The following is a 27,977-nucleotide window of genomic DNA, read 5'->3' as shown; positions in this document are numbered from 1 at the left end:
GCTCTGTCTGTGTAGCTTGTTAGGGGGCCTCTGTCATCAACACATTTCCCCTCCACAGTGAACAGACACAAGCTGTGCAGTAACTCACTTAGCCGATCGCGCCACAAAATTGAATTGCACAACCGCTCCGTTTAAATCAGCAAATCCATCGGTGACACGGATGCAAATTACACAGCAGGTTCCACTAAGAGACGTATTCAAAGGATTATAGCTTCTCAACTGCCCGATTGCGTTGTGCTTATTTCAAATCTGCATTGGTGGCATACACACAGGGTCTGAAAGTGAGGATGTTTCCTAGCTTAAAATCATACCACCCAAGGCCTGTTCCTGTGAGCGGGGGGAAATGTGCTCAGAGAGAATGAAGGACTATCGCCCAGTGAACGCCGCAGCAGCGGCGGCTGCTAGCATGCGGCTGCGATGCAGAGGGGGCGGCCTTACGAAGCACTCCCGGCGGCGTCTTGATGTACTTTCCGTTGAAGTGGGAAATCACCGCGTCGCACTTCTCCGTGGATTCCATCCTGTCGGGAAAATTCAGACAAACGCGCAGCCAATGAGAAGGGGGTCTCGTCACCCGCTCGCCTCGTCCTGCAATAAAACTCGGGCGGCGCTGCGCTGCCGTAACCGGGCCGGTCGCCGCGCTCGGCGAACGCTTCCAGGTGACATCACGCAAAATGGCAGCCGCAGGATGAAAACGCAGGCGGGAGCTTCTCGTTTTCGGCTGTTTCTTTGTTGTTGTTGTTTTTTTTTTGCTCTATCGCAGGCTCGGCGGGGAGACGGCCGGGCGCGCACAAGCTCAGGATGGAGCGGAGCGCTGCATCACGACGCGTAGGCCCGTCTGTCAGGGTATCGCCTCGAGACTAGCGGTTACGCAACGCCCGAAGGAGGCGGCTCGCGTTTGCACTTCAACCGCACATGATGCAGCCGCTATAAAATCGCCCCGAGAGCAGGGCCCACCGTAACAAATTAACTGGCCCTGCTCAAGAAAAAAAATACATGTTTTCCTCCTCAAGAAAAAAAAAACATGCTTTCGTGCAACTGAAAATTTTAATAACAAACAGCACACTGCCTCTTAATGACCAACCGGAGCTGGCAGGTCCCAGTAAGCACCGTCTTGTACAGGTTTGCGCTCAATTTCAGCCCGGTCAATTTAGGACAAAAAATTCCCCCGTTTTGTAGGGGTGATTTATCAATGAATGAACTGAATTTCAATTCCCGTCCTGAATAGACTGTACTGAAATGGAATTGACACAAACGCTAATTAAAGACCTCCCCGAGTTCTTTTCCCTAATGACCATTCGAAATGTGCAGGGAGCTGACAAAAAAAAAAAAACACAGAAACGACACAGGCAAGACTGCGCGCCGCTAGTTTGTCTCTTTTCAGACAGGGCGACCGCGGGCGCCCTTTAAATTGCGCGCGTCTAATTGGCTGACGGCGGCGGCCCCTCACCGCGCGAAGCCCACGCCGCGGCTGGCCCCGCTGGAGTCCCTCAGTATGCGGGTGGAGATGACCTGTCCGAAAGGCTTCAGCATGTTCTCCAGCTCCTGCTCGTCCATGGAGGGGGGCAGGTTGGAGATGTACAGGTTGGTCGGGTCCTGCTCTTGTTGCTGGAGAAAGAAAGAAAGAAAGAAGGAGAGGGAGAAAAAATGAGAAAGAAAAGAAAGAAAGCACTGCATGACAAGACTGTTCTCCATATTCTCAAACTTTTTTTTAAATTCTTTTTTTAATTCACGTAGCTATTTTTAACCACAGGTTCTAACGGTCAGAGATGTCGTACGAGCACGTCTTTCTGACAGGAGGCACGAGGTTAAACCTAGCCACCGCGCAGCTCTTTCTTCGCCCATCTCCATCGTTTGCTTTTCAGCTGAGAAAGGAGCCGGGGATTTGCATTCGGCCCACGGCCGGCTCAGAAGCACGTCGGCCGCTCCTCCTCCTCCTCCTCCTCCTCCTCCTGAGGATTTTAATACCGTCAGCAGAAATAAGAAGTGGAAACACAGGCCCCTGGGGAGCGGCCGCTCGACATTAATATTCACAGCCGCAGTGCCCAACACAGACCGGCCGTAAGAGGAAGACTGCATTAATTTACCATTATTGTACGTCACTGGATTAATGCCAAAAATCTATATTTACAGCCGTGCAACAACGCGCTTTCAACAGTCGTGTCGAGCAAAGGAAGGGAAGGGCTAGATTACAAACGCCGACGGAGGAAGGCAGAGGGGAGGGAGGAGCAGAACTGTTCTTCTTTGGCAGTTTTATTCACGGCTCGTGAACACAACCACACCGCCGCCGACTTTGACCTCAAAGATCACACTTCTTTTATGCGCGATGTTATTGGCCTACTCCGGGCGCTCTTTCTTACGAGCTGTCTGGAAAGTAGGAGAAGGCTAACGGCTCTTCTGCCCTAACCCGCAACGCAATGCCAAGCTCAAATTAAATTGAAGGACGGAGGAGAGCGCGCAAGGGGAATGCCAATTCCCCGTTTTTGCCTTTGACTTCGATTCCGAAACGAAAAGAGAATCGCAAAAAGTCTGGCTCCTCATTTGCATAACTCCTCCCACTGGATCCATGTCCTCAGTTTGATATCGGGGGTGGGCTCGCTGTCCGATCCAGGAGGCGATTCGACGTGTGAAATCCCAGTCTGGTGTCCATCTCGTTCCCAGAAGGATCCACACGGGGAAAAGCTGGGAGGCAAAGCTACGAAGTAAACGTCAAATCTGGAATACCAGCCTTGCGTGACAGCGCCGTGTCAGCATCTAACAGTCCTCCTATTCGTGTTTCCTCAGCTCAAATCGCTCCGTTTTTAATGAGCTTCAGGTGAGCTGGCTGAGACGTCTGTCAGGTTGAGAAAGACTAATAATGAACAAAAAAATGGATGTAAAAAGTAATCGGGGCGCAAATAGAACAGGTAATGTGTGTTCAAGCAGAGACAGCTGCTTTAGTATACAAAAGACTGGGAAACCAGGGATGTTCAGATCTTTCTGTGAAAGTTGAAAGCACCTTGAAAATATACTAATTTTAATCTTTAAACTTTGGACATTGGACTGACTCCTACACTTCAGTAGCCTTATTTTTTAAATAGACTGCTTTTATTTTGTAGCAATAATCGTTAATTTAAATGAAGAAATAATCAAACCAGCGCTAGTCTCATTAGAGCATTAATTAATGCTTTAATGGCATGTCTCCTCTTCAGCAACCTTGCTATCTTTGGCCTCTTATGCAAATTGCTTGATTTTGTCCTCCCTGTTGTCATGTCAACCACTATCAACTTTGACACATGGCCCTGTCTATTTTTTTTTAAAGAATTTCAAGTGTATTTTCAATTCACAGAGTGACTTTTCTTTAAGGCTTGTCTTTTTGCGTCTGTCATAATAAAGAGCTTAAAATGGTGCAACTGTAAACACAGAAGAATCACAAGTAAGACAACAAAATACTGATTTATATATTGCTCGGTATAAACCTATATTTTGCTGTCTTAATTGTGGTTAATTTGTATTACTGGTAGTCCAATTTTTTTATTTGTTTAACTGTTAAACAGTGTGTATGTGTGTGTTTTTAGCACTGTCAAGATAATGTCCTATGCACATACTGAGCAAACTATGCATTTGTTTTATTAAATAGTTATTCCGCATTTGCAAATGCTACTACAGAAAAACAAATAGAATCTTTTTAGGGGATTTAATGTTTCCCTTCATCTTGCATGACTTTTGATTGTACCATTGTAACATAATAGTTTACATAAATACACTATGCTTCTAAGGTTACAAAGATAAAGCAGTATATGGAATAATGTTTGTTTCTTGAACCCAAAATATTGAAATCATATATTTCTTTTCTTAAACATGAAAAGGAGAGCAGATAGTCCAACCAGTTCTGCTTTATCCAGACAGGCAGAAAACAGAGAGGGTTAGAGATGACAGGTCAGAAGGTGGCATGACGGGGGCTCGAACCCCCACCCGCGAAGCGCCATGTGGTGCCCTGCGGACCGCGCCACACATCCTGCCGAAATGACAAAGTCTTCACATCTTTCTGTCCCTTCTCTGCCCTTTTCACTTCTTTATTTTTCCCAGCTCGCATTTCCCTCACTCCGCAGGACACGAAGCCACTGAAAATCACACAGTCGGGCCCAAGACTGTGTTTTTGTCCCTTTTAAACACTGTGTATATGTATTTTATGTGTGTACAAATAAATAAAAAGAAAAGGAGATTAAACGAATTGCATCGTGAACTTCGCATAAAGCACTTCAACACAGATTTCCCGATAGTAATAATCCCTGACAAAACAGACAGAGGATCATAACCGGTTGGAAAATTTCCATAATAGTTTCATAATACAGAATTTTGGTGCCAGGAAGGGACATGGGACACTGCCCCTGGGTAACAGGGTAACAGCTGAAGCTCATTCCAGTTAGCTCAGCTGCTACCCATTGCCTAATCAGTGGGCTGGATAAAAGGGCCTTGCTACCAAAGGCCTAAAGCAGTGGTAGTCATCCCAGTTCCCGGAGAGCTACCATCCTGTAGGTTTTCATTCCAACCCTTACAAAGGACACCTCACTCAACAGCCAGAGATGTTTTTGAGCTGCTAATTAGTAGACTCAGGTGTGCCAAACTAGAGTTGAAATGAAAACCTACAGGATGGTGGATCTCCAGGAACAGGGTTGGTCACCACTGACCTAAAGGAAGGATCTTTTTCTTGTGAATTGCTGCGTGGTGGACCACAGGGATTTCTGTCATGGACATTCTTTGTATGGACCATTTTTGGTTCTTAGTTTCCCACTCATTATTTGACGAGTATTCTCGTTATTTTTGTTCCAGCTTAATAAATGAATCAAGCCAGTCAACTGTGTTTGCATTGTTTCAGCTCACCACATGATGCAGTTGCAATCGCCAGCACATAATATATTATACAAAATATATTATAGTTTCATAATATAAAAACTGACCTGCTTCTTGAACCAATCTACTGTGCAACAGCACACAATTTAGCATTTCCCTTTCATTGCTAAACTAGGGAGAAATCTAGGAACCTAGCCACTTCAGTTTTCAGTAGGGTTTCCAGCAGTAAAGTTAGTACTTTCACTTCAAATATCGAAATCTAGGTAATTAGCATACATATTTCACCCCAAGGTCACACACAGCACACACCCTTCTCCAGAAAAAGTCTCGGGCCATCATATGAAAGAAATTAAGAGGGGCAGAGAACCCTTCCCTGCGTTCTTGAAAGGCACAGAAAGAAATTTGGCGAGCGGATATGACATCTGTTTTTGTAATGAACGATGTACGAGGTCGCCGGCGAAAACAGTCGCTACGTTAGACGTCATGTGACGGAGGCCGACCTGCACGGGGCAAGGTCCGCTGGCTGAGGGGGATTTAACGCCTGCCTTCCACTGCAGAATGCCCATGGCCCCGACCGCGTGGGCTCGCTGAGACTCGGTCACGTGACAGGGGAATGGTTCTGGCCCGCTGAACACCACACCATACCGCTGGCAGCCCTGGCTTGGCTCAAACAAAGCAGTTGCACTCCATTCATCAGATGAGTACAACAGGTGCCACAATCTCCATAGTGAGTTAATATCTATGGTACGCTGTGGTAAAGAGAAACATTTAAGCATGAATATAACTTAAATCTGGAATATATGAGCCTTTCGACTGCCTAGCTGGACGTGTTTGAAAATAAAAAAGTTTCCTTGATTTCAGTATCACAAACAAGACCAAACAGAAGCACCCCTGCCAAGTGCTTAAGATAAAATGTAGAACTTACTGACCGGCTTCGCTCTTAAATAATGAGCACGCCGCTTTCAAGCAAAAAGGTTAAGAGCCATGGAAGTCACAGTTATAATGAGACTAAAATTATCGGAAACACTCCAACTTTTTAAACCTCTTCAGTGGTCCTTTTACCCTTGAACAAAACCTAGATTAAATTTGGGCACAGCAGACAAAACAGTCTTATCTTAATTAAAACTTAAATGGGGGTGGGGGAAGCATGTCAAGCCAGCTTGCACTGTGCTGCCAGAGTTCACAGGAAATTTCATTTGAGTGTCATTGTGTTTAGCCTTCAAGGTCCAATTCGCTGGCTTAACTGGGCTGTTACCACGGCAACCTCCTATTATTTACTACCCTTTCCTGTGTCCCAGAATGCAAAACCACCGTTAACCCCCACTCGTTACAGTATACTTTCTTTTTGAAGCGGGAACACAATGGGAACTCTCTTCCCAACTGACACTCGAAAGAGTCTTTCTTGTCTGCCAAATGATTTAAATGTTAAATTCAACTGAAACAGCAGTCAAAACAGCTTCAGTGTATGTTCAAGGCCTGGTAGAGGCCTCAACAACACAGTATTAGGACAAAGTGGCCTTCTTCAAAGTGAATGATGAAACACGTCTAATCCACAGTCTTCTGAAGGCTCAGTAATAAATGAAAGCCAGAGAGTCTATTTCTTTCTCAGAAATCTGTCTGCACCATGACAAATATTTCTCAGGGCTGTTACGCGCTCATTTCTGCACTGAAGCAAGCTGGCTTGACTTCTCTCAAAGACGTAACCGACTTTCCTGAATGACTCAGCATTGATTGAGGTTAGGACAGAGCTGGGAAACAGCCGCCCCGCCCCCCGGTCTGATCACTGCCGGGAAGAGAGGATAGCCCCTCCATGCTTTCTAATAAACACTTCTCCGTCACTTGGAGGACAGGAACCCACTTCAACATCTCAAAGACTCCGCCCAGTTACTGTAGTTACATTCTCAAAAGTCATAATTCCATGATAATGTCTAGGAACTGAGAGTTGAAAAGGAGGACCCTAAATGTATAACAATTAGCCTACAATTACTTTCAAAGATCCATTTAACCAAAAACATTTCCATTACACTGGAACCAACATAGACATGGCTGATAAGGTGACCCTTCATTTCCGTTCACACATATACTCACTGCTTGTCTGCGACTGGTCCAAAACACATGCACACAAGCATTCCACACCAAAACTCCCACGGACTTCATATAATGTGTAAAGATGCATACAGTCTATCTTTACCTTTCTGGTTAACTTTCACACACATCTTGAATCAGCAGGCCTGCTTTCCTTACCTATTCCTCTGTTCTTTGAACATGTTACCAGCCTGACTTCCTTAAAAATTCCTCCGAACCAGAGACTACAAGTGAGTAACAAACATGTCCAAAGAAAGCCACCAAACAGAAACCAGGCCTAACCTCCTCTCCAGAGTGCACCATCTCGGATAACACAAATGGGAAAACCATTTGTGAATAAATACTAAAGAATGCTTTCCAGATTCGTTTCATTATGAGAATATTATTCTCCCTATTATGTTCTAGCACATTAAATCCCATTTTTCTGCGAAAACAATCAGGTCCCCAACAGTCAATAAACAGCCTTCTAGGATTTAAGATATGCTACTCGGATGTATTGCAAAGATATTTAAAATGTCTGCTCAGAGCCTCCCCTTAATTGCTAAAGCAGCTACCTTCTGCTTGCCTGCTTGTTCGTGCAAAAAAAAAAAAATTTTAGCCCAAGAATGAGCCTAAATTCTAAGTTTTGGAAAAGCAAAATTGACCATATCCTGAATCATCTCCTGAGTCTCATCCTACCAGAAGCTCCCAGGGCAACTCTTGAATAAATTGCAAAGAACTGCAATCGCTATAAAAATGTAATATTATAATGTGATAATTACATTCACTTCAAAATCTATCCCTTGTTAGCCAACAACAATTCTCTGTTAAACTATTTCTGAAGCTCTGTTTCTACTTCATTGCTTTAACACACTTTTAAAGTAAACCACTTCACACCAACTTCCCTTCCTCAATTTTGGAGTTAACTCCAGAACTCTCTTGTAACAAGACCCACAAACATTATCCAAAATCATAAAAAGTTGGTCTAAAACTAAAAAAAGGCCATCTTCCAACTTACAGAACTGTACATTTGAATAAAAGTCGGAAGCTGTGTCATTAACAGATCTTCTGTTTCCAAATGGGCCCAAATAATAGGCTATTATACATACAAATCTGAAAATAGATGCAAGTTGTGTAGGCTAGGCTGCTACTCATTTCAGGAGACACAATCTAACGAAAGCACAACCAGTGAAACCTGAGCTAATCAATCCTCCAGCACAAATCATTACTGAGTATACCGACGCACCATCTGAACCTCTCTCTCTAGTGCCACTAATATTGTAGTATCTGATGATTTCTTCACATGCCAGTGAAGAAATTAAAACATTATAACACACACATAACTTTAAGCTGTAAATAACTTTAAATACCCAGAATTCTCAAATCTCCAGTTTCCAATTACTGCCGATGACCTTAATCTCATCTCAAAAAACATTTGAAGTTACCGAGAAGGTACTTTTGTGCTTGCAGTTTCCCACCTCTTCCTTTACAGTCATCATTATCTTTCTGATTGTTATCAGTCTTTAACAGGGAGCTCTGAGAAATCTTCACTCCACATTACTGTCCACTTATTACTGTTATCTCCCGCCAATATGCTAACGCGCTTGCTACTTCCTCTGTGCACAGGAAGTTAAAGACTTCAGACATTAATATGAAAACCAGTGCCTCTGACTGCATTGTTCTGCAAATGCTAACGGCTATACCCATTTCAACAGCCAATATTCAGCCATTAATAAAGGAACACATGGACAAAACAAATGAAACAAAATGTGAACAATGATAGTCACACATCCAGCACCGCTGAAATCTGTTAGGCAGAGCGGACTTTGAAATACGGCCCGGGGTTGGCAGGCGGGCCTTCAAAGACCTTTCGGGATGACCTCAACATTCCTCATTGACAGGGAGAGACCACCGCAGTGACTCCCCCCACCTCGCGCGCAGCAGACCCCCGCTTCTGAAGCCGGGCACCCACCGCACGCGTCGCGTAAACAGCAGGGCGAAGCAGCACGGCGCGACGCGTAGGGTGTCTCCACTGGTTCCGTTTGTGTCGCGCAAAGGCTTGCGTAAAAGCGAGTTGCTCTCGCAGTCTGCAGTGGGATTACATCGTGTATTTCACGTTTGTTCACGACTGTTGATTATGGGTTAAGTGAATACTTTGGTGAGAGACCTTTTTCAGTTTGTTAATTTGGTAATATTTCGTTAACTCGTAAATACGTGAGAAAGTAAACGCTTTCAAGAATTACCATAAACTTAAATCGCAACGTAGCCTGCATAACAATCAATCTCAAACTGTATTAATTTATTTGCTTGGTTAACAAGCGTGCCAATTTCATGAAGAATATGTAATGATCATAATAATAATAAATAATCCGTAATCAACCATTGGGAATTCCCGTGTTGTCTTGTCATTCACGTCAAAACATTTATATGATCAGATTTAGTAAAATCAGCTAATCATGAAAAAGACAGTAACAGTTTAATCTTGAAGGAATATGAACACAACGCCATGAACACCGGAAGCTTTGAAGTAAAAGTGCAATAAAGGCTTGCTTACAACTTCATTTATAAAATAGGTGCATTTTCATCGGCAAGACCACTAAATAATCTGATTTTTTTAAAGATCTGTGGATTATCTGATTTTTATTAACAAGCCCTTTTTGAAAGCACGGCGAACGAAGACATCGGAGAAGTCAAATAGGCTGAGCAATGGTTGGTTAAAAACTACCTTCCAAAACTCGAGCTAACAAACGGCTTCTCGGTGCATTCACTTCTACGTCATTCAATAGGCTCCGTCTTTCTGTGGTGTATTTTCAAATTTACCCCACCCCCTCCGCAAAATAAGACAGCGAAACTAAGTTTGCCTTTTCCCCAGGTTCCAGTTATTTATTTATTTATTTATTTATTTATTTTTACAAAACGAAACGGCTTGTATTTTTTTTTTTGTGCTTATAAAATATCTGGGAGGTAACTAGGGACACACCCCCAGTAATGTTTGCCTTTTCCCCAGGTTCCAGTTATTTATTTATTTATTTTTACAAAACGAAAAGGCTTGTATTTTTTTTTTGGTGCTTATAAAATATCTGGGAGGTAACTAGGGACACACCCCCAGTAATATAAGGATGAAATATAAATCAGAGCATGTATACCTAGCATTTTAGAGCATATTTCTGTGTATAAACAGGCCATCGTGACGCGCGACAAGCCGAAAAAATAGAACTGAAGCGAAAAACTACGCTTCAGTTCGCTTGTGTCGCGCGAGCTTCGCAGCCGGTACGCGACGCGTTCGCATCTGGTGGAGACGACGTCGCCCGCTGCCGTTGTAATAACAGTACTTCAACTACGCTTCAGTTACGCGCGTAATACGCGCGTAGTGCGCTCGCGGCCGATACGCGTGCGGTGGGTGCCCGGCTTGAGACGCATACGGTCCACATGACCCCCGCATGCCTCGGTCAACGTGTCAACCCCTCCCTCCCTAAATCACGCCGCGTCCTCCGGAGCGTGCATCCTCGGATTTGTCCGTCAGCGCCGCTGGCCCCGTGCCCTTCTCCAAGAGGTCCGCCTGAGACGACCACGTGTCAGAAACCGCCGCTGATGAAAATCGCAGACCGCGTACAGAAATCCTTCTTTTCTCCTTTTTTTTTTGCATTTAACAGCCTAAAAGCTGGGGACATGGCAGCCATTTTGGCTCCCACCTTAATCAGAGGCACAATTCATCACATTTCTTTATTTAGGTTCATTAAGGGGTGATAAACCCAGCTCTCAGCAATAAGCAGTTAAGTAGGCACACAAACTTTGATGGCATTAAGAAATCAGCCCAGGGCTTATAAGTGCGCTACTCTCCACCGTAGGCGGCTGATACCGGGAACTGACTTGCCAAAAGAGTCTGAGAGAAACCAGGTGAAAAGCCGTCGTGGTGTTTTGGTTTATTTTGTCTTAGTCGTCTGTCATTTTCACCCTGATCCCATGAGGGTGAAAGAAGACTATTTCTGTTGGTTTGTTTATTTAATGATCTCTCTCTCTCTGCGTATTTCTTATCAATATGAATGTAAGTTCATGAAACAATACAAATGTTAGCTTGTTTGCATGCTTTAGACTACATGGCCAAACACACGTACAGTACATGTGTGAGAAAACGAAAGAATATGCGTGCGTGTGTGTAGGTGCACGTTTGTGTGCGCTTCATTTTTCCTTGTGTGTGACGCGTGTACTTTTTTTTGGCTTTTTACGCATTTTACAGTACTTCAATAAATCAAAAAATAGTAAAGTGCATTTTTCTTTCTGAATTTTTCATTATGCAGTTCATAATTGCTCCAATAGACAGCACCAGCACTTCAACCTTTCGCATGTGTGAGTACTTCTGTTCACAAACCATCGCTGGCCATCTCTTACTCAAGATATCTTCACATCAGAGTCAAACAACTGGTTGAATCTTAAGACACGCAAGCACAACCATCTGGAGAGTACGAGAGGGGTGCACCTCCTCTGCTGTGACTGTTATCACAGATTGTCTATATACTAAACAGATGGTCAGCTCTGTATTCTTAGCACTGACTGGTGGCTCATTATGAATATTCATGAGGGGGCCAAGGACAGAATATCTATATCTAGCGCAGCGATGCAGACAGCACTGGAGTCTCCTGGTACCAGCTGAATCTTCCTGGAATAAGGACAGGAAAGCGTGCTGGAGCTGACCATCTGGTTCGAATACGGATCAGATGTATACGTATCTGCGCTATTAATGGCATGAGATCCTACACCTTGGTAGCGCTGGAGCCGACTTAGAGACCATTAGCCGCTTGCCCTCTTCAGTAGCTTGGCAGGGCTGTCAGCAGCTTGGCGAGAGCAGCGCAAGCGGAAAGGAAATGAGCTCCTACCTTAGCCATCTGGGCCTGGACCCCGTTGGTCTTCAGGGCCGAGACCGCCTTCTGAGCGGCAGCTGGGCTGTCGAAGTCCACGAAGCCGTAACCTGCGGGACAGGGAAGCACAGAGTCAGCCATCTTCTCTTCCACTCCGTGTGCGGACAGGCTAATGTCCACGGCCTCCGTGGTCAACTGTCAGACGACGGCAAGGGACAAAACCTTGGGCACAGAGCCTACAACCCAACCTAATGAAAAACACTCATTTATACAGAACTGGATGTAGAAACGTTGACTGATGCTGTAGTTGACCTCTGCATGACCTGCTGTAGTTGACCTCACATGGCTATACGGTTAAAGAAAGCAAATGGAAAGCTGTCCCCCACAGATATACCATTAATATGTACTGCACTTGATCTTGTTTTTCTACACTGCAAGGGAAAAAGTCTGTTTGAGAGATTCTCATGGTTCAGGTCACCTCACACTGCCAAAGAACTACACTTCAGCAGGCCTAAACTGCAATATTTAGCAAAGACAGGAACAGGCACAGGCACGTTCTTCTTTTCTGCCAAACAAATAGAGAAAGGTAGCCTCTGACCTAATCACCGCAGAAAACAATGTCTATATCTAGCAGTATCAATTCTATTCTGTAGCACTGGTAAACAAACAATCCGTTGTCAAAGATTATATGTCATTGTTCATCGGTTTTAGGTCCTGTATTTATAAATACAGAACACACATTCATACACACGCACGCACATGTGCGCACACACACACATGCACACGCGCACGCACGCACCCATGCACAAAGACTAAGAACCTTGTATGTATATAGCAAATGTGTATAGCAGTCAGTTTAATAGCAGGCATTTACAATGACTAATAATTACAACTCAAAATTACACTTAAGTTTTGTAAATCTCAAGCCATAAAAAATGAAAATAAGAACACTGATCGAGGTACAATAGTGCTGAATTCCAAAATAAACCAAGCTGTGTCAACACCGAAGCACGCAAAATATGACCCTGTGCCATTTCTTTCTTTTTTGTTTTTAAGTGGGGGAAAGGGGGGGGGGGTGCTGTGTGACCGATTCGCTTGTCCAGGGCTTTCTCTTGGCACTTCAACTGACTGCGCAACAAAGCTGCCATTCCTGGCTTACCTAACACGGTCCCAGCGGCACTAGCCAAAAGTCACGCTTTTGTAAGAGGAGGGGGGGCGGAGCTTACTGGAGGAGGGCGGAACCGGGCGGAGCCACGGTCGGGGCAGGGCGGATGTGAAAAACAAGCCGAGGTGCGGCGACTGGCAGAGCCGCCGCCCCGTTCCCCACCTGTCTGCCCGGTAACCGACTCCCAGCGCGCGGCGCTCCCGCGAGCTGCGAGCGACGCGGCTGCGGGCTGACAGGCTGGCATTCCGCGCTCCGCAGCCAATCAGGACCGTGAAAAAGAGTGCACTGCATTCAGCTCGTATCAGCTTAGGACCTGCGTGCGTTCGGACCTCTCCATAATGACCAGCGGTGGAATGAAGGCGTTCCGGTAGCATTGCATAGATATCCAGCAAACCTGCCTTCCTATGTAAACAATGGATATAGTAACTTTATCAAAACTGCAGATCAAAACAGGCTCATACTTTTTATCCTTTCTCTTAGTATTACTACAACAAATATAGTGCCATCCAAAAGTATGGTAACAGTAGAGCGAGATTTGTTATTTTTGTACAAATGTACTTAAGGCATTTGGGGGGACTCAACATAAAATCAGGGTATGAAATAAAAGCTGATCGACTTCAATTTTGTCTCATGTTCTTTTAAAAAAAAAAAAATCTCAAATCTAAATGCCTTAAGTATATAGCAAAAATAAAAGAAAAAGCAGGGGCAATCAGCTTTTATTTCATGGTGTTTCCAGCCTCATGTTTTACCGTCTTGCAGAGACAAGTTTTTTTTTGTGTCGAGTCTCCACAATAGCCTTAAAGCAGACATACTGTTGGAGGGCACAGTATTGTGTGGTCTATAGGTAATGCAAGCAAGACGTTCATCATCAAAAGCTGGAGTTCTGATCTTTCACAGTTCGTCCACTTACTGACAGAGACAGACTCGCCCTCTTTTTCCCAGCCTGCAATGCCACCTGAGTGTGAAACGGCCATCTTGCACAGGTACCTGCAAAAATGCCCAGGTGGGCTCAATTCGCCAAACCGCTTTTTTCGCACTGCTGCAGTGCCCTTGGGTAACTGAGGAGATCACAGTTCCGTGCTCTCTTCTAAAGTGCCAACCGTCGGGAGGTGATCCTCTCAGCTCTGTAGAACGTTGGCTGCCCTGCGAAGTCGCTGCATTGAAGGGGTACAGCCGGCTGGACCCCTCCCTCCCTCCCTCGGCGCTACAACCAATCACGCACTTCCCTGGCGGCTGGGTCAGGAGTCGACACCGGACCACGGGGGTCGCGACACTGACACGCTGCCCTTCAGCAGAGCCACACCCTACAGTGGAATCTTTTAGCCAGCTTTAGCTACTTAGCAGAGGAGCTAAGCTCAAATATAATGACATACATGCTACTCAATCTTTCGCTTTAACTCTAGTAAGGGCACCAGGACCAGAAGGTGTAAAGCAACACCACAAGGCGGACACGCCCACCCGTGTATTACACGCAGGAAATGACAGCTCGAGACCGCCTTTTCGGCGCCAAGCCGACCGCCGAAGAGCACGAGCGTAAAAAAAAAGTTCGCTAACCGTTCCACGAAAGCCGCGGTCCCAGGAGTCATTAAGATGCAGCCCTCTCTGCCGACCGCCGCTCTCCCGTCCGCTACGCCGCGCGGCTGTCAGGAGCCGCTACGCAGCGGCCCGTTACGCCGCCACCGCGCCTCGGGGAGAGGTCGCGCGTGCGACGCGCTATTTTTAGAGGGGTGTCATCGTCACCAGAGTCCTCCGGGTCCATCTTTGTACAAAACATATCAGATTATGGAAAGTTTTCCCCCACGCTCTGATACAACTCAAAGTGGAAAAAAAAAAATAGCGACGTAAAAATAGAAAGTAAATTTACGCCCGCGCACGGATTAAGCGTGCCGCGGATTACTCCGTCGCTCCGGTTCGATGTCGCGGGCAGGGCGGGGCCTAAGCGTTTACAAAACCGGTTAGCCTCGGCAGGCGGGGAGCGGACAGAGACGAATGTGCGGGGCGCGAGGCCCCCAAATGAACCGTCCGGCCCAATTAGGCGGCCGGCGGGCTCTCTCTGACAAGGGGAGAAGGAAGAGAAGCAGCCGCACGCACCTTTGCATTTGTTTGTCGTCTTGTCCAGGATGGCCTTCGTCGATACGATTTTGCCATACCTACAAAAAAAAAAAAAAGAAAAGAGAGAATTGCATGAGTGGCATATTGTCTGTTGACTGTCTGCTGCCTTAAGTTCGTGACCATTTGACTTGCACACAAACACACAGCATCAATAGCAGGAAAGTTATTTGGTCGTGGGTTCAGGCGCATTAAAACCCAAAAACTGAATCTCTACCACAGTTGAGAACCCACGTAGCGCTTCAGAAAGACGGGCTGCCCGAGAAGGGACACAAAACGACGCACTTTATCGAAGCGGCACTAAAACTGAAGTTTCCAACGAAATCAGGATTCTGGGCTCGCGACCCGCGGTCCACGACACAGGCTTTTAGCGACAGACGCTTGACCTGGACTGGCAGCCACCTGTCTACAGTGAAAAACTTTGGAGCTTGTAAATGAAGCAAGCCCCTCCCCCCGGCGTGACTGTGAACGAGGAGGGCCGAGAAGGAGCGCTTTGAAGCGCGCAGCCGAAAAGCGGAGCGACAGAACGAAGAAAACCGCAATGCCTGAACACTTCCCTCGATTCGACCACATTCAAACACATTAACCTCCTTCAGCCTAATGCTTCAGCAGATTCCGATTGCTACGCCAGTGTCATCACAAGAACGGCCAAAGGGGCACATGTATGAAAACACAATTCAAACATAGTCCCCAGAACACATGTCACAGATTATTCTAAGACGTAAAATAAATACACAGTTCAACTGCTTAATAAGCTAGGTCATGCAACTGGCTCATAAATGTAATAATAGGAGTGACCCCTACAGAAAATGAATATAATGCATTTGCTATATTGAAATACAATACTTTATAGTATAATAAGGTATTGCAACACCTCCGAAAGAAAGGGCATATCATTAAAAGAACAAACTCATTAGATGAGGCAGTTAGCAGTTAGCTGTTTCTTTTCATCATTAATTGAAGAATATTTGCCGAATTCTCAGCGGGTTTCTGATTAAACGTAATTGAATGAAAATGGCACAGCATGATGGGAAAGAGGTGAGAGTACAGAAATAACCGAGTGTCACACACCCCTCTCCCCCCCCCCCCCATCCTGTGAGCCCAGACAAATGAACTTATTTAGCCACAGACTCTTAAGACGGTGAGCTGTGTTGTGCCGCCTCCTCGCCACAGAACGCAATCGAGCTGAAACGTATGCGCGGCCTCGCTGCTCCGAGAGACGTCGCAAACAGAACGTTTATCAGTCGGCGTATAAAATGCCAACGGCGTTCTTCAAAAATCTGCTTCGGCAAAAAAAAAAAGACTTTAAGTGACCTTACTGAGCCTCAAATTGACTGGCACTCGGCCAGCTTAAGGGGGTGGGGGGGGGGTGCGGGGGATACTGGAACGAGCACAGAAACGGTTACAGCCCTGAGAAACAAAGCCGCAGGAAGCGACTTTAACAATGTCGCTGGCTTGCCATGGTCCATTTCCGGGACAGGCGAGGTGAGGAAGGGTAAGAAGCTCGGCTTACTGAGCGGGTTAACAGAACTCCATCCCCAGCCACTGAACCGCAAAAAGCTGAGCGACACACTACTGAGCATGCTCCTTGCTGCAGTGTGCGCGCTTGCAGTTTGCATAGAGAAGGAGGACGTTTCAGAATTTCCCAATTACAGCCTTCTCAACAGCCAGAAGTAAAAAAAAAAAAAAAAAACTCAAAGTTTAAAAATTTGCAATTGCATTGTGGGACTGCTGAGGACAGACAGAGGAGACGAGCGAAGATGAGATAGGACACCGATCCTGAAGCAGAACTGGAGAACAATGTGCATCCTCTTCCCCCATCTTCAATTCTAAAACCCTCATCCTGCCTCTGTTACTAATCGCAGCTCCTCTGACTATTCAGAGCTAGGCCATTGATTCCTCTGGTTATCATCAAGGAATAGCCTGCCTGAAGTAGCAGAGAGTGGAATTCAATTATAGGCCGAGGCCAGAGAAAATTCATTCACCTGGCTGAATACTGTCAAAACCGCTGGGAAATTCGTACTCAGACTGATACAACACAGAAATGAACCAGCGTTTGATTCTGCGCAGCTGACTTATCACCACGGAGACCAGTGCCGTTGACGTTCTCGTCTGTGACATTTTCTCAGGTTCTTTTAGCGACCGCTAAACCCTAAAGGCACACAGCGGAAGTGGGGAGGTAACCGAGCTTGCATTGACACCGGCGTGAATCACCCAGACAGATCGCTTCTCCTTGCGCTGCTCAGAGGTTGAGCCTCTGTCTGAACGCTGCCGCCCTTCAACATCTGGCGGCGATCCCAACCAGAAGTGCACCCCACAGTTCAAAGCGGAACGCAGGAAAAAAAAGCATTAGCGGAAAGTCCCCGGGGCAGATGTCGATCCCACCCAGGTAGGGGGCAGAGAGTAAAGCCAGGCTAAGCCAAGACAGAGTCAGCGTGTAACGTGGGGAGGCTTGGTGATTCAGACCTAGCACATAAAAGTTCTGACAAAATAGGGACTTTTATTATTGTAAAACTAAACCTGATTAAAACACTAGCATAGCTGCAGTACTGCAGGAATGTACACCACAAGGTTATCCACATACCACATATCCACATTTTAAACTATACTTTGGAACCATGAAGAAGTTATTCAAAGAAGGGAATTGATATCATATTCCCATGAAACCGTAACACCAGGTTATGGGTGCAAATCAGAATTTTATGATTTACATTCACATTCACAGAGTTGGAACTTGAATTGAACTGGCCACACCCCACAGGATGTTGAATTGGAATGGCAGGAAGTGGAATTCAATTCACTGCAATTCAAATAAATTGAAATTAAAAATAAAGAGAACTTCATTACGTGTGACACATAATTTGTCAAAAAATGCCAATAACTGCATAATTTCTAGAAATGATTCCCATCTATTCCCTAATGTAGAATCATACCTAATTTCAATCATTGTTTGCCTTTTATTCCATTGTTTTAGACTATCACATTCTAGACCTCATACAATTTTGTTTTATATTCAAAGCCACAATCCCTTCCTTTTCAAATTAAATGTTGCATTGCTTCACCGTGCACTTTTTAAAATCAGAATGAACATAATCCCAATAGTCATAATACAAATACTCATTGTTAAAATGAATAATAATTAAGATAATGCTTTAGTAGCATTTAACGTTGTCTGTATGATATCATGTTTAATGTACAAACCATATTAAGATATAGGCCTAAAGCCTTCGTGGAAAAAAGCTACATCCAAGTATGCATATGAGCTTCACTGAACTGAATTTTAATTCAACTTTAATTCAAATTTGAATTTCAATTCTGCATCATGTTCGTTGCCTCAATTCAAGGTCAATTCAAATTCAAGAACTAAACTGGAATGAAAGAGGCATTCACAATTCAGTTCTGGATGGTGCACAATCCTGGTGCCCATAGGACGGATGAAGAAAGTCAAATGGGCTGATTCGTATATGACTCACGGGTTGACAAAGTAGCTGGTTTTTCAAGACACGCCTCACCAAAATGACTTAAAGGGGAATTTCACTTTATAACACTTCTGGGGTCATTTTCACACCTACCCGGGCTTTTGTGTGCACCCCAGACAGTTTATAGGTTGCTTGCTTCAATATATTTAGATATGTAGATATACCCGTGTGAGCAACCCCCCCTCCCCCCCCCCCATCCAACAGAAGCCCATTCAACATCAAACTCCACGTTAGACTCATTGTAAACACATGTCCCTGCCATAAACACATGGCTGCCATCCCTGCCATAAACACATGTCCATGACCATGACCATGAAATGCACTTTTTGTACGTTGCTTTGGATAAAAGCGTCTGCCAAATAAATGTAATGTAATGTAATGCTTCTCATGACTGATATATTCCTTCTAATTAATCTGTCGCCCTTCATTGTTCAATTAGTTAGTTCATTATGTTAATATTTTACGCTGTTTTGTTGCTTTTCTTTACAAATGCAGGAAGTAGACCCGGGCAGTTTAGTGTCGAACTCGAGGATGCATATCATTGCGCGACTTCTGATGTGGGCGTACCTGCAGACAATAACATTAGGTTGGTCGTAGAAATAGTGTTGTATTACTACTAGCTAGCGAAACCGAAAATGCCTGAGGACGAAATAAATGGATGGTGACAACCCTATAACAACAGCCAGCAAGCTGTCAAACTGTTACCGTAGACACCCTATGTATCACAGACAGACGCGATAGCGTTAGCCAACCCGCTTAGTACCTACCTCAAGCAGTTCGACCAACGATGGGAAAGCGGTGGATACAGCTCCAGGCTTCAGATGGTCACCTTGGTAGTCGGTGCCTTCAAAGTGGTCACTGCATGCCCTTAGTCCTCATTTGCGAACTTATTTGGCTGTTATGTTGGTCTGTCTGTTTACATCCAGCCATGTCTGGCACAAAGTTGCATCGCGTAGAAAACTATGAAAATGTGCTTTCAAAGAAATTATAACAACCGGGTAAAATGCACCTCATTATTACACCGATATCGCATCAAACAAAAGCTAGCGGACGTTAGTTTGTCCGATTTCAATGCTAAGTTAACGGAATGTTTTGCTTCGCTTCTTCTCGATTTTGCCGTGAAACAAAATCGAAGAAGAAGAAAAAACCGGAAACCGTACAACTTGGACTTGTGCTAAAAAACAAACTGTTCTTTGTTTCTAACGTTAGAAATTTAAAATGAAATAACTAATCAAATTTTAAGGGCGACACATTCATTAGAAGGAAAATATCAGTCACGAGAAGCAGGGAGGTGTGTTTACAACGTGGAGTTTGATGTTGAATGGGCTTCTATTGGATGGGGGGGGGTTTGCTTACACGGGTATATATCTAATTCAATATCACTCCCCTCTGATGGTGTCACCCGGTGCGGTCCGTACCCCCCGCACCCCCCTAGTGATGCCTCTGTATCTAAATATCTAAATATTGAAGGAAGCTACCTCTGGGGTGCACACAAAAGCCCGGGTCGGTATGAAAATGACCCCAGAAGTGTTATAAAGTGAAATTCCCCTTTAATAAAATAAACAGCAATAAGACTACTAATCTTGAAAACCCAGCTATTTGGTTACTGTCCGAGTCGTATATGAATCAGCACTCTCGACAGAACAGGTAGCAGCACTGCTGTAATGGAGCAATGAAGCCGGGAGCTTTGCCTTCTCGCCGGACGCCAGGCTCTCCTGTGCCTTTCGCTGGGCACGGTCACTGCAGACAATGCGATTTGCTGCTGACTGCGTCACTCACACGCCCGCACTTCACGGATAGGATTAATGATGCTGGCACCCGGTACGTCACGTTCGGGCTTCCTGGCTGTCTGTTGTTAAAGTAGCAGGAAGCTGCACCTCTGGCAGCACGGAATGCTGAGGATTTAGTATAAACCTACAGTGCGGGAGAGGGGAGGGCTCAGGGAAACAGGCACTGAGCCCCTGCGTGCTTTCAGATGCCACATGTGACAAACCGATGCGGTCTGAACGGACATGGGAGCCATCTAAATCTCAGATATAAAGCCACAACAAACGATAGATAGATCCTACAAAAATGGAGAACCGGCATGTCCAAATATATGCACAAAGGGGGCGTGAGGGTGGACATATTTGGCTGGCATCAATGAAAATAATATTTTATACCGAGTTTACATTAGAGGTTCATCATATCTTAACTTGTAGTTGTAACTGTCCAATTGGAATTCAATACAACCATATTTTCAACTTTTGCCATTGACAGAGAAGACATTTCTATCACTGACAACAACTGCTGATACCTGGTATGTAACTATGAGGATCAAATGCAGCTGTAACCCGAGCAACCAACTTAAGCCCTCCCTTCCACCAGAGGGACGAGGTCAGCAGTGACATTAATGTAACATGCAGTGGCTAAAGGGCTCAGCCTGTGCCTATGGTGAGAGCTGCTAGTATATAAGCCACTCAGGAGCACTGAAAATGTATTTGCCGTTTTCTTAAAATAAATACACGAATCCCGGCGAAAAGGTTTTGCTGGCCGTGCTACAGGCCACGGTAAGTTCATATCTGTTATTTGGGAGACATACGAATTCCTCCTGGTAAGTCACCAGAATGTTACCTTCTGCTGGAACACGCTTGCTACATGCCCATTAAAGCATTAATGAAGTAAATAGCTTGAGCATCTGCTAAATGGGTCGGAGATTTAAAAAAAAAAAAATCAGATCAGGGCCGAATTGGGAAAGTGTACATCAATACATTTACCAGACGCTTGGGATTTCCTCTGACCCTTACAAATTTTCAATAAACTCTCCCCCACACATTTAAAAATTCATAACTTTTATTGACACATTTTTCAGCTAAACTTCCCATCTTTCGAAATGCACTCATTGGGTTGCCAGGTGGATAATCCTGCTAAAGTGAAGAGTTTTGGTGCAGTGTAGCGCCCCACAGAAAGTGGTGTGGAATCCTAACCGTGTCAGTGGGTCTATGGCCTGCAGCCCTGCAAGGCACTGTACAACTGGCTGAAGCACGAGGAGGGTGGGATCCAGACTACTGAAGAGTCCACATTTAATCACACAAGTGAAAATATTCTGGTCAGTCATTTTCGTGAGTTTATCGACACCAGCAATGACTTATATGAACTCACTCTTTTGGCACAAGCAACATGCACTTTTCAAGAGGAGTGTATGCTTGTCTGCGCTCTGCAAAGTTGACAGGTAAGGCTGCAGCATGAGGCAAATACAATTAGGAAATTCGGAATGGAGACATAATAAATTTATTTCAGAAAATGGGGCTTTAATGTTTTAAAAATCAACAGATGGGAGAATATTCCTCACTCTGGCAACCCTGCACACTTGAACAGCCTCCCGCTCTGCTGCAAACACCATCAAATATAATCCCTGCGTTAATCACTCAGCGGCCATTATGTGTTCCATTCATTACAGAACAGAAAATCCACTTTGTGTTTGCTGCACATCAAATGAAGACTGACATCCAAATGAATAATTGAGCCAGCCTAGTCACTCACCAGTTACCAGCACTGACAATACAAAGAGTTTATTAGCCACTCTAAGGAAACTGCATGTGTCATCTATCATACTTGCTCTCTATGGTGGAACCAAGTAGCATCACCTTTAGAGGCTCTCATAGTGTCTGCCATAGAGTCTGCCGGTTCCACAGAAGCACTTCCTATCTTTACTCAGTGCCGTCTGCATGTCTGCCCAGATGACACCCTGCCCTGCCCTGCCTCAGTCTCCACCCGTCTTTGCTATTTTAATGCTCCAATCACTAGCTTGCCAAAATATGCCTTGCATAAACTCCAGCATGTTCAGTACTAAGTACTGACAGTTCTTAGAAAAAGGCAAGTGTGAGATCATATAACCCACATATATAAATCCTTCCACTGCCTCCCCAGAGCGTCTTCACACTTTAAACCATCTAAGGCAGTCACATACAAAGCCATTCAGTTCCCTCTAATATCTGTGACAAAATAAATCCCTGTGGAACTCTTGAATCTGTTCATTTCTGCATATGGTGGGTGACAGTGCCTACGAATAATCTCTTCAATAATTTCTTATCCAAGGAAGAAATCCTGAATTATTGCCCATTTAGGCCTAAACAGAAACCTTACATGTTTAAACTAAACTCTTCTTAATAGCTTTTTTTTTGCATTTGTTCTGCAAAATACCGTGAAGTGCGTTGTAGAAAGCAGTAATGCCACACATGTGGCAGGTTGAGGAAGCTTGGACTTAATTAGGTTTATTACGACTATTTATGGGTGAATGTATGTCTGAAGGTTTTAAACATTTCATTTAAATACGTTTTAGTAGTACAGCTGGGCCACAGATGTTCAACAAAACAACAGATGGGGAAGAAATTAAGTACGGTGGAAAATGATGGGAGGAAGAAAAAAAAAGAAAAATCCTGAAAAAATGCTTTCCATTACCCAGCTAAGGGAATTAAAGTACGAAACAGCACAGTGTAACTCCACAACTTACAAGCCTACCATCGCTTACGATTTCCTATGAATAGATCCAATGCCACAGCACAATTAAAAATGCCCAGGACCAGGCTGCACTGAATGGGAAATCATGCATTCTGTTATTCCCCCCACCTCTGGAATACACTTCCATATTCCCAGAAACTCTCATAGACACTGATCTTTAAAGACTGCTATCAAGACATACCTCGTCCACATGGCCTTTGGATGAATTTCTGTGATGCCAGTGTCCGTTTTCCATAGCTATATTTTTTTGCAAGTGCTTATTTTTTTGTTTTAAATCACCGCCTGTTCATTTTGCACACATTTGACATTCGTCGTACAGCACTTTGTGATTGTCTAAATGAAAAGTGCCCAAGAAATAAAATGGACTATTATTTCTCATTTGCAGAAAGAAAATATGGAGAAGTCAAACACACTTGAATCACTCAGGATTAAACCTCTTTTAATAGATTTTTCCTTCTAGAAAATGGTTCAAATCAAGGGTAAGGATTACCCAGCATTAACCTTTGACCCAACATTCAAGTCTTAAAGGGAACATAGGTTTGTTCTGAATAATCTAAAATCTATTAAGAATCAATGATTTACAAATAATCACCATCAAACATGACACAGACACAGACCAAAACAGCTTAGCTTAGTTGAACTGTGATCACAGAATGAATACAAAATGATAAATGAAGCTGTGTACACAAGAGGCAGGTTAAAATGAGAACTGATGATTAGGCTTATGTGTAATGTTGATTAGGGGTCAGGGACAGATTTAGTATTGAAAACTGGTCCGTAACAGGACACCTCGACCTGCATTGGCCACTTGCACACATGTCCCATAAACCTGAGATGTAAACAAAAACTCCTAAAAATCCACTAGCATCCTGTGTTGTGTCAGAAAGGTCAATTATTGGAAATCAGCTTGTGGCCAGCCTACAAACGTTGATGCAGACTTTTTTCTCATGCATGACAACCAGCAAATCCAGGCACAAATCATACCGATTTTCTATGGCCAATGATTTCAACTCAAGTTTTATGCAACAGTAAGATTTCCTCATTTTACATATAAATACATGGGTCAATATCTATTAAAGATTCTTTTAAAAAAAAATTTTTATCCTCAAATGAAATATAAAGGTCTGGTTAAATATTTAAACATATGGTATTTGGTGTAAACAATTTGAATATATATATATATATATATATATATATATATATCATAATCTACATATATTGCCTTATATTGCCTCCAAAATAACATAGCCCCTTCCTTTTCAGCTGGAATGTCAACTCACTGTAGAGTCTCACTGGGAAATGCAGGCTAATGCTGCCTTTTAAATAAACCCCCAATTGACCTTCCTAAAAGCACCAATCATGTTGGCTCTCTCTCCGATAAGGTTTTTCTTGGAAATGAACGCGCTACTGCAGAGTTCACTACACCGAGCCAGCTTGCCTCTCCGAGCTCACAGTGTAAAGGATGCCCCAGACGATTGTGAGAGAGATCAAATGTACTGCAAAGTCAACATGGCATTGTGCAGGAAGGGGAGGGGGGGGGGGGGGTGAGGGGGAATGCGGGGGATCGAGGGTGGAATGAGATTTCAAAGTCACCTCAGCAATCTTTCAGCGGGCAGCAGGTATACAACAACACAATGAGCCTCAGACGGTACGGGCAAGGATCTATTCCCGACCTGGCGCAACGTGCACCTACGCTCGTTTCTCCCGCTCCGAACGCCGCCGCGGCTCTCCGGATTACCCTTCAACCGCCAATATCGTTTTTCATCTTTTAATTAAAGTGTGATGCTGCTGTGCAGCCCCCCCGTCCCCCCGCCCCCACGCCCCCCCCCCCAACCAGCGCTTTCCACCAGCGCCAATTCAATTATTTCAGTCCCCCTCCCCCTCGAATGGCACGCCCGCGTGTGCACATCTGAGCTGGAGATACAGGGAAAGGCCGCCGTGTTTCGAACGCGATATCCGCAGCGTAGATCTCAATGCTAGGAACCTTCCAGAAACCAGACAAAAACTTGCTTTCTACGCTTGATGAAGGCAAAAGAAAAAGAAAAAATCTAAGGTGTTACACGTGGCCTGTAGTCCCCGAGTGCCACCTTTTGAACATTCTTTTGAAAAGCCATGTGAATTACGGCCTTTTAACTTCAAACCAGTAAGAGTGCCTTGGATATTTTTGGATGTGCTCGAGTTCATTCCAGACTTCTTTTGTTTGTTTTCTACATATGAACCTTGGATCCAAAGAGCACCTGACTTAATGGTTCCACTTACCTCTATTACTAAAAAAGCTCACTGGCTTTTAACAGTTTTTTTTCTAAATTTTGTTTTATTTTGCAAGATGGCAAAACCAAACAAAACTCAGCTTAACCCCTGCAACAAAATTTTTAAAAAATCTGAACCACAAATGCAGAAGCTGGAACGCGATTCCATCTGATTTAGTGTAGTCCACCTGCCATCAGAAAGAAACCCATTCTACTTAAGAAAAAAAGATTTTATCTATAAATAAGAACATTTCCAATAAAGTACTTTTTTATAATACTATAATGACATTTAAAGTGCAGTACTGTTCACACTGATCCCACTTTTTTCAGATTTAAATGACATGTTGGAAATGAGGGCTGGAATTTACATCATGTAGCTTGGGGGCAGGGAGCAGTTATTAACACGCATACACTCAATCTGGGTTCTAAACAAATGGTTTAGGTCAAAATATTTAGGTTAAAGGCTATGTAATGTAGTCCGCTACAGAAAACAGTCCCCAATAATTAGGCACATTGCATTATTCTAACACAGCTGCAAGTTTGCAGCATTCATTAGACTTAGACATGTGACAGTATTTCCATATAAAAGGGCAGGCAGAGGCGGGAACTCAGCAGACAATGCTAGGTATCAGCATGGAAAATAATTATGTAGAAAACTAAATGTGCTTAACAGCATGAAAATCAAACTACAGTTACACTGACTAAACTAAATACAGTGGTGGTATATCTTCGAGACAAGCAATAATAAAGACCACGATCATTGTTAATTGCTACAGAATGGATACGTGTAAAACATTAATCTGAAAAACATTAATATGGCTGCCATGAATATTAGCTTTCCATCTCTATACAGCCGTACAAATTTAGTAATTACCAAGTCTGACATACTTTTTAATTGTATATCAGATCCTTATTGCACCACACATCACACCCCAAAAAATGACAAAAGAGTGAATTCTGGACATGTTTTTAGGTGTAGCTAAGTTTTGTAATAAGCTTAAATTTTTTTTTTACTATTTGCAGCAGAAATGCTGCATGTGGTGTGTGGTGAGTGGTTTGGATGTCGGAGGCGAGGGCCACTGCTGAGTGAAAATCTATGAGGAGTGACTATGTACTCACGGTTGACAGAGCTTGACCAGGTCGTGGTCGGTGGTTGCTGGGGCCAGCCCTCGGATGTACAGATTGGTCTTGCTGAGCTGCTCCCAGCCTGCAGTACTGCTGCTGCTGCTATTGTTGTTGCTGCCGTTGGTGCTGGGGCTGGTTGGAGCCATTGGGTGTGAGGACGGGGCGATGGGCAACTGCTAAATGTGAGGGACACAAAATGGCCACGCGTTAAAAAGAACAAAACAGAACTCCCTTGTGCAAAACACGAAAGTCACATATTCCAAAAATGACCTGAAAAAGACCAGTGACTGCAGATCAGAGTGGACAGATAATGCCCAGCAGCTGATGCGATTAAGGCATTTGATGAAATTAAAAAGGGGAAAAACAGCCTTCTCCTGCAGTTCAGAGCCACATTCTTCTACAAACTACAGTAGAATACTCAGAAATGGGGCCTTTGGGAATGGGGGCCATTTTGATCACTGACATTTGCATCTGTGAAGTAAAGTCATCATACACCAATTTTAATTTGAATCATTTACTGGAACGGATACTTTTATCACTGTAGCCTCACATTTTAAGAGACCCTCATTTTCTGGCTGTATATTTCTTTACAACCTATAAAACCAATGATAAAACTAAGACAAGAAGGGAACGAATTAAACATTTTATTTCCGTGTGGGGTTTCTGAAATTTTCTCCATGACAACGTGCAGCATTATAAAAATCGGTCTATACAGTACAAAAAACTCCTGCACAAACAAAAAAAAAACTAGAATAAAAGCCACCTGTCTTAAGTTCTCAAAAACGAAAATATTTTTAACTATAAAGAATGTAGCCTATGCGAGTCAATTACAGGGAAACCAAAAGCGTCTGACCAGGATAAGTGCTGGAGGGCTACACAGGATGAACTAAGATTGCTAAGGATGGTTCTTGCTATGTAATAAGACATCAGTCATCATGTCAACAATAAAACATGCATGTTATGAAAGAATGGTACCTCCTTTATGTTTTAAGAAGGTACTTTTGTTTTTGTTTCATTATGGTGCTTCCTCAGAAACGTGCATCCAACTTGTTGATTTCAGATGGACACAACATGCAGTTATAAAGGGGTTTCCTTTTTAAGCAGTGAGAGTAACCAAGAGACTCTAATCCATATATCTTCTAAAATGGAGCTTGAAAACGTGTAATAGTTTTCACTGCCACTGGGTTTATATTCAGCTGACTGGACAGTCCTTAAGAGGTTCTGCAATACTTTAGGTAGCGGCAAGCTGCAAGTGAAGTTTGGGCCAAGATTTACCTGGAATGGAGGCCCAACTGGATCCTCCAATACTAATTTCATAGTGTTCAACCAAATGAACAGTGCTCACAAAGAGATGCATCATAAAGAGATGCTCCAAGGAGACACCACTGCTCCAAGTTACAGTGAGCCGTGGCCATACCACCCAGATACGGCAACGTTTCTCGCCAACCGGTTAGGCGCCTAACGCAAAGACTGCCATCGCACAGCGCAATAACACAGGTTGGCCGTGCGGTCTCCTTCAGTCCTCGGCAGTCAGCAGAAACCTCTGACCCCCCCTGTGTGACACTGAGAGTCTGAGCACGAGCAGAATGTCACCTCCACC

At 44.1% G+C, this 27,977-nt stretch overlaps 1 protein-coding gene across 7 annotated transcripts in view; it reads right to left on the bottom strand.

Annotated features, from left to right (window-relative positions):
* Positions 1-27,977, bottom strand: part of rbms1a (RNA binding motif, single stranded interacting protein 1a) — a 55,652-nt gene that overhangs the window by 9,193 nt on the left and 18,482 nt on the right. For 4 of the 7 annotated variants that reach the window (XM_064327399.1, XM_064327396.1, XM_064327401.1 and 1 more), the window contains exons 2-6: positions 26,372-26,553; positions 15,007-15,065; positions 11,769-11,860; positions 1,448-1,605; positions 439-518 (exon numbers count right to left, since the gene is read on the bottom strand). In XM_064327399.1, coding sequence (XP_064183469.1) covers positions 439-518; positions 1,448-1,605; positions 11,769-11,860; positions 15,007-15,065; positions 26,372-26,553 — 571 coding nt within the window. The remainder of the gene's footprint in view (positions 1-438; positions 519-1,447; positions 1,606-11,768; positions 11,861-15,006; positions 15,066-26,371; positions 26,554-27,977) is intronic. The other 3 variants (XM_064327397.1, XM_064327403.1, XM_064327400.1) reach the window with 1 other exon arrangement.

Source organism: Anguilla rostrata, chromosome 3, assembly GCF_018555375.3.
Source record: "Anguilla rostrata isolate EN2019 chromosome 3, ASM1855537v3, whole genome shotgun sequence".
Lineage (NCBI taxonomy): Eukaryota > Metazoa > Chordata > Actinopteri > Anguilliformes > Anguillidae > Anguilla > Anguilla rostrata.
Note: the sequence above shows the minus strand (reverse complement) of the source record. Positions and strands in the feature narration are given on the sequence as shown.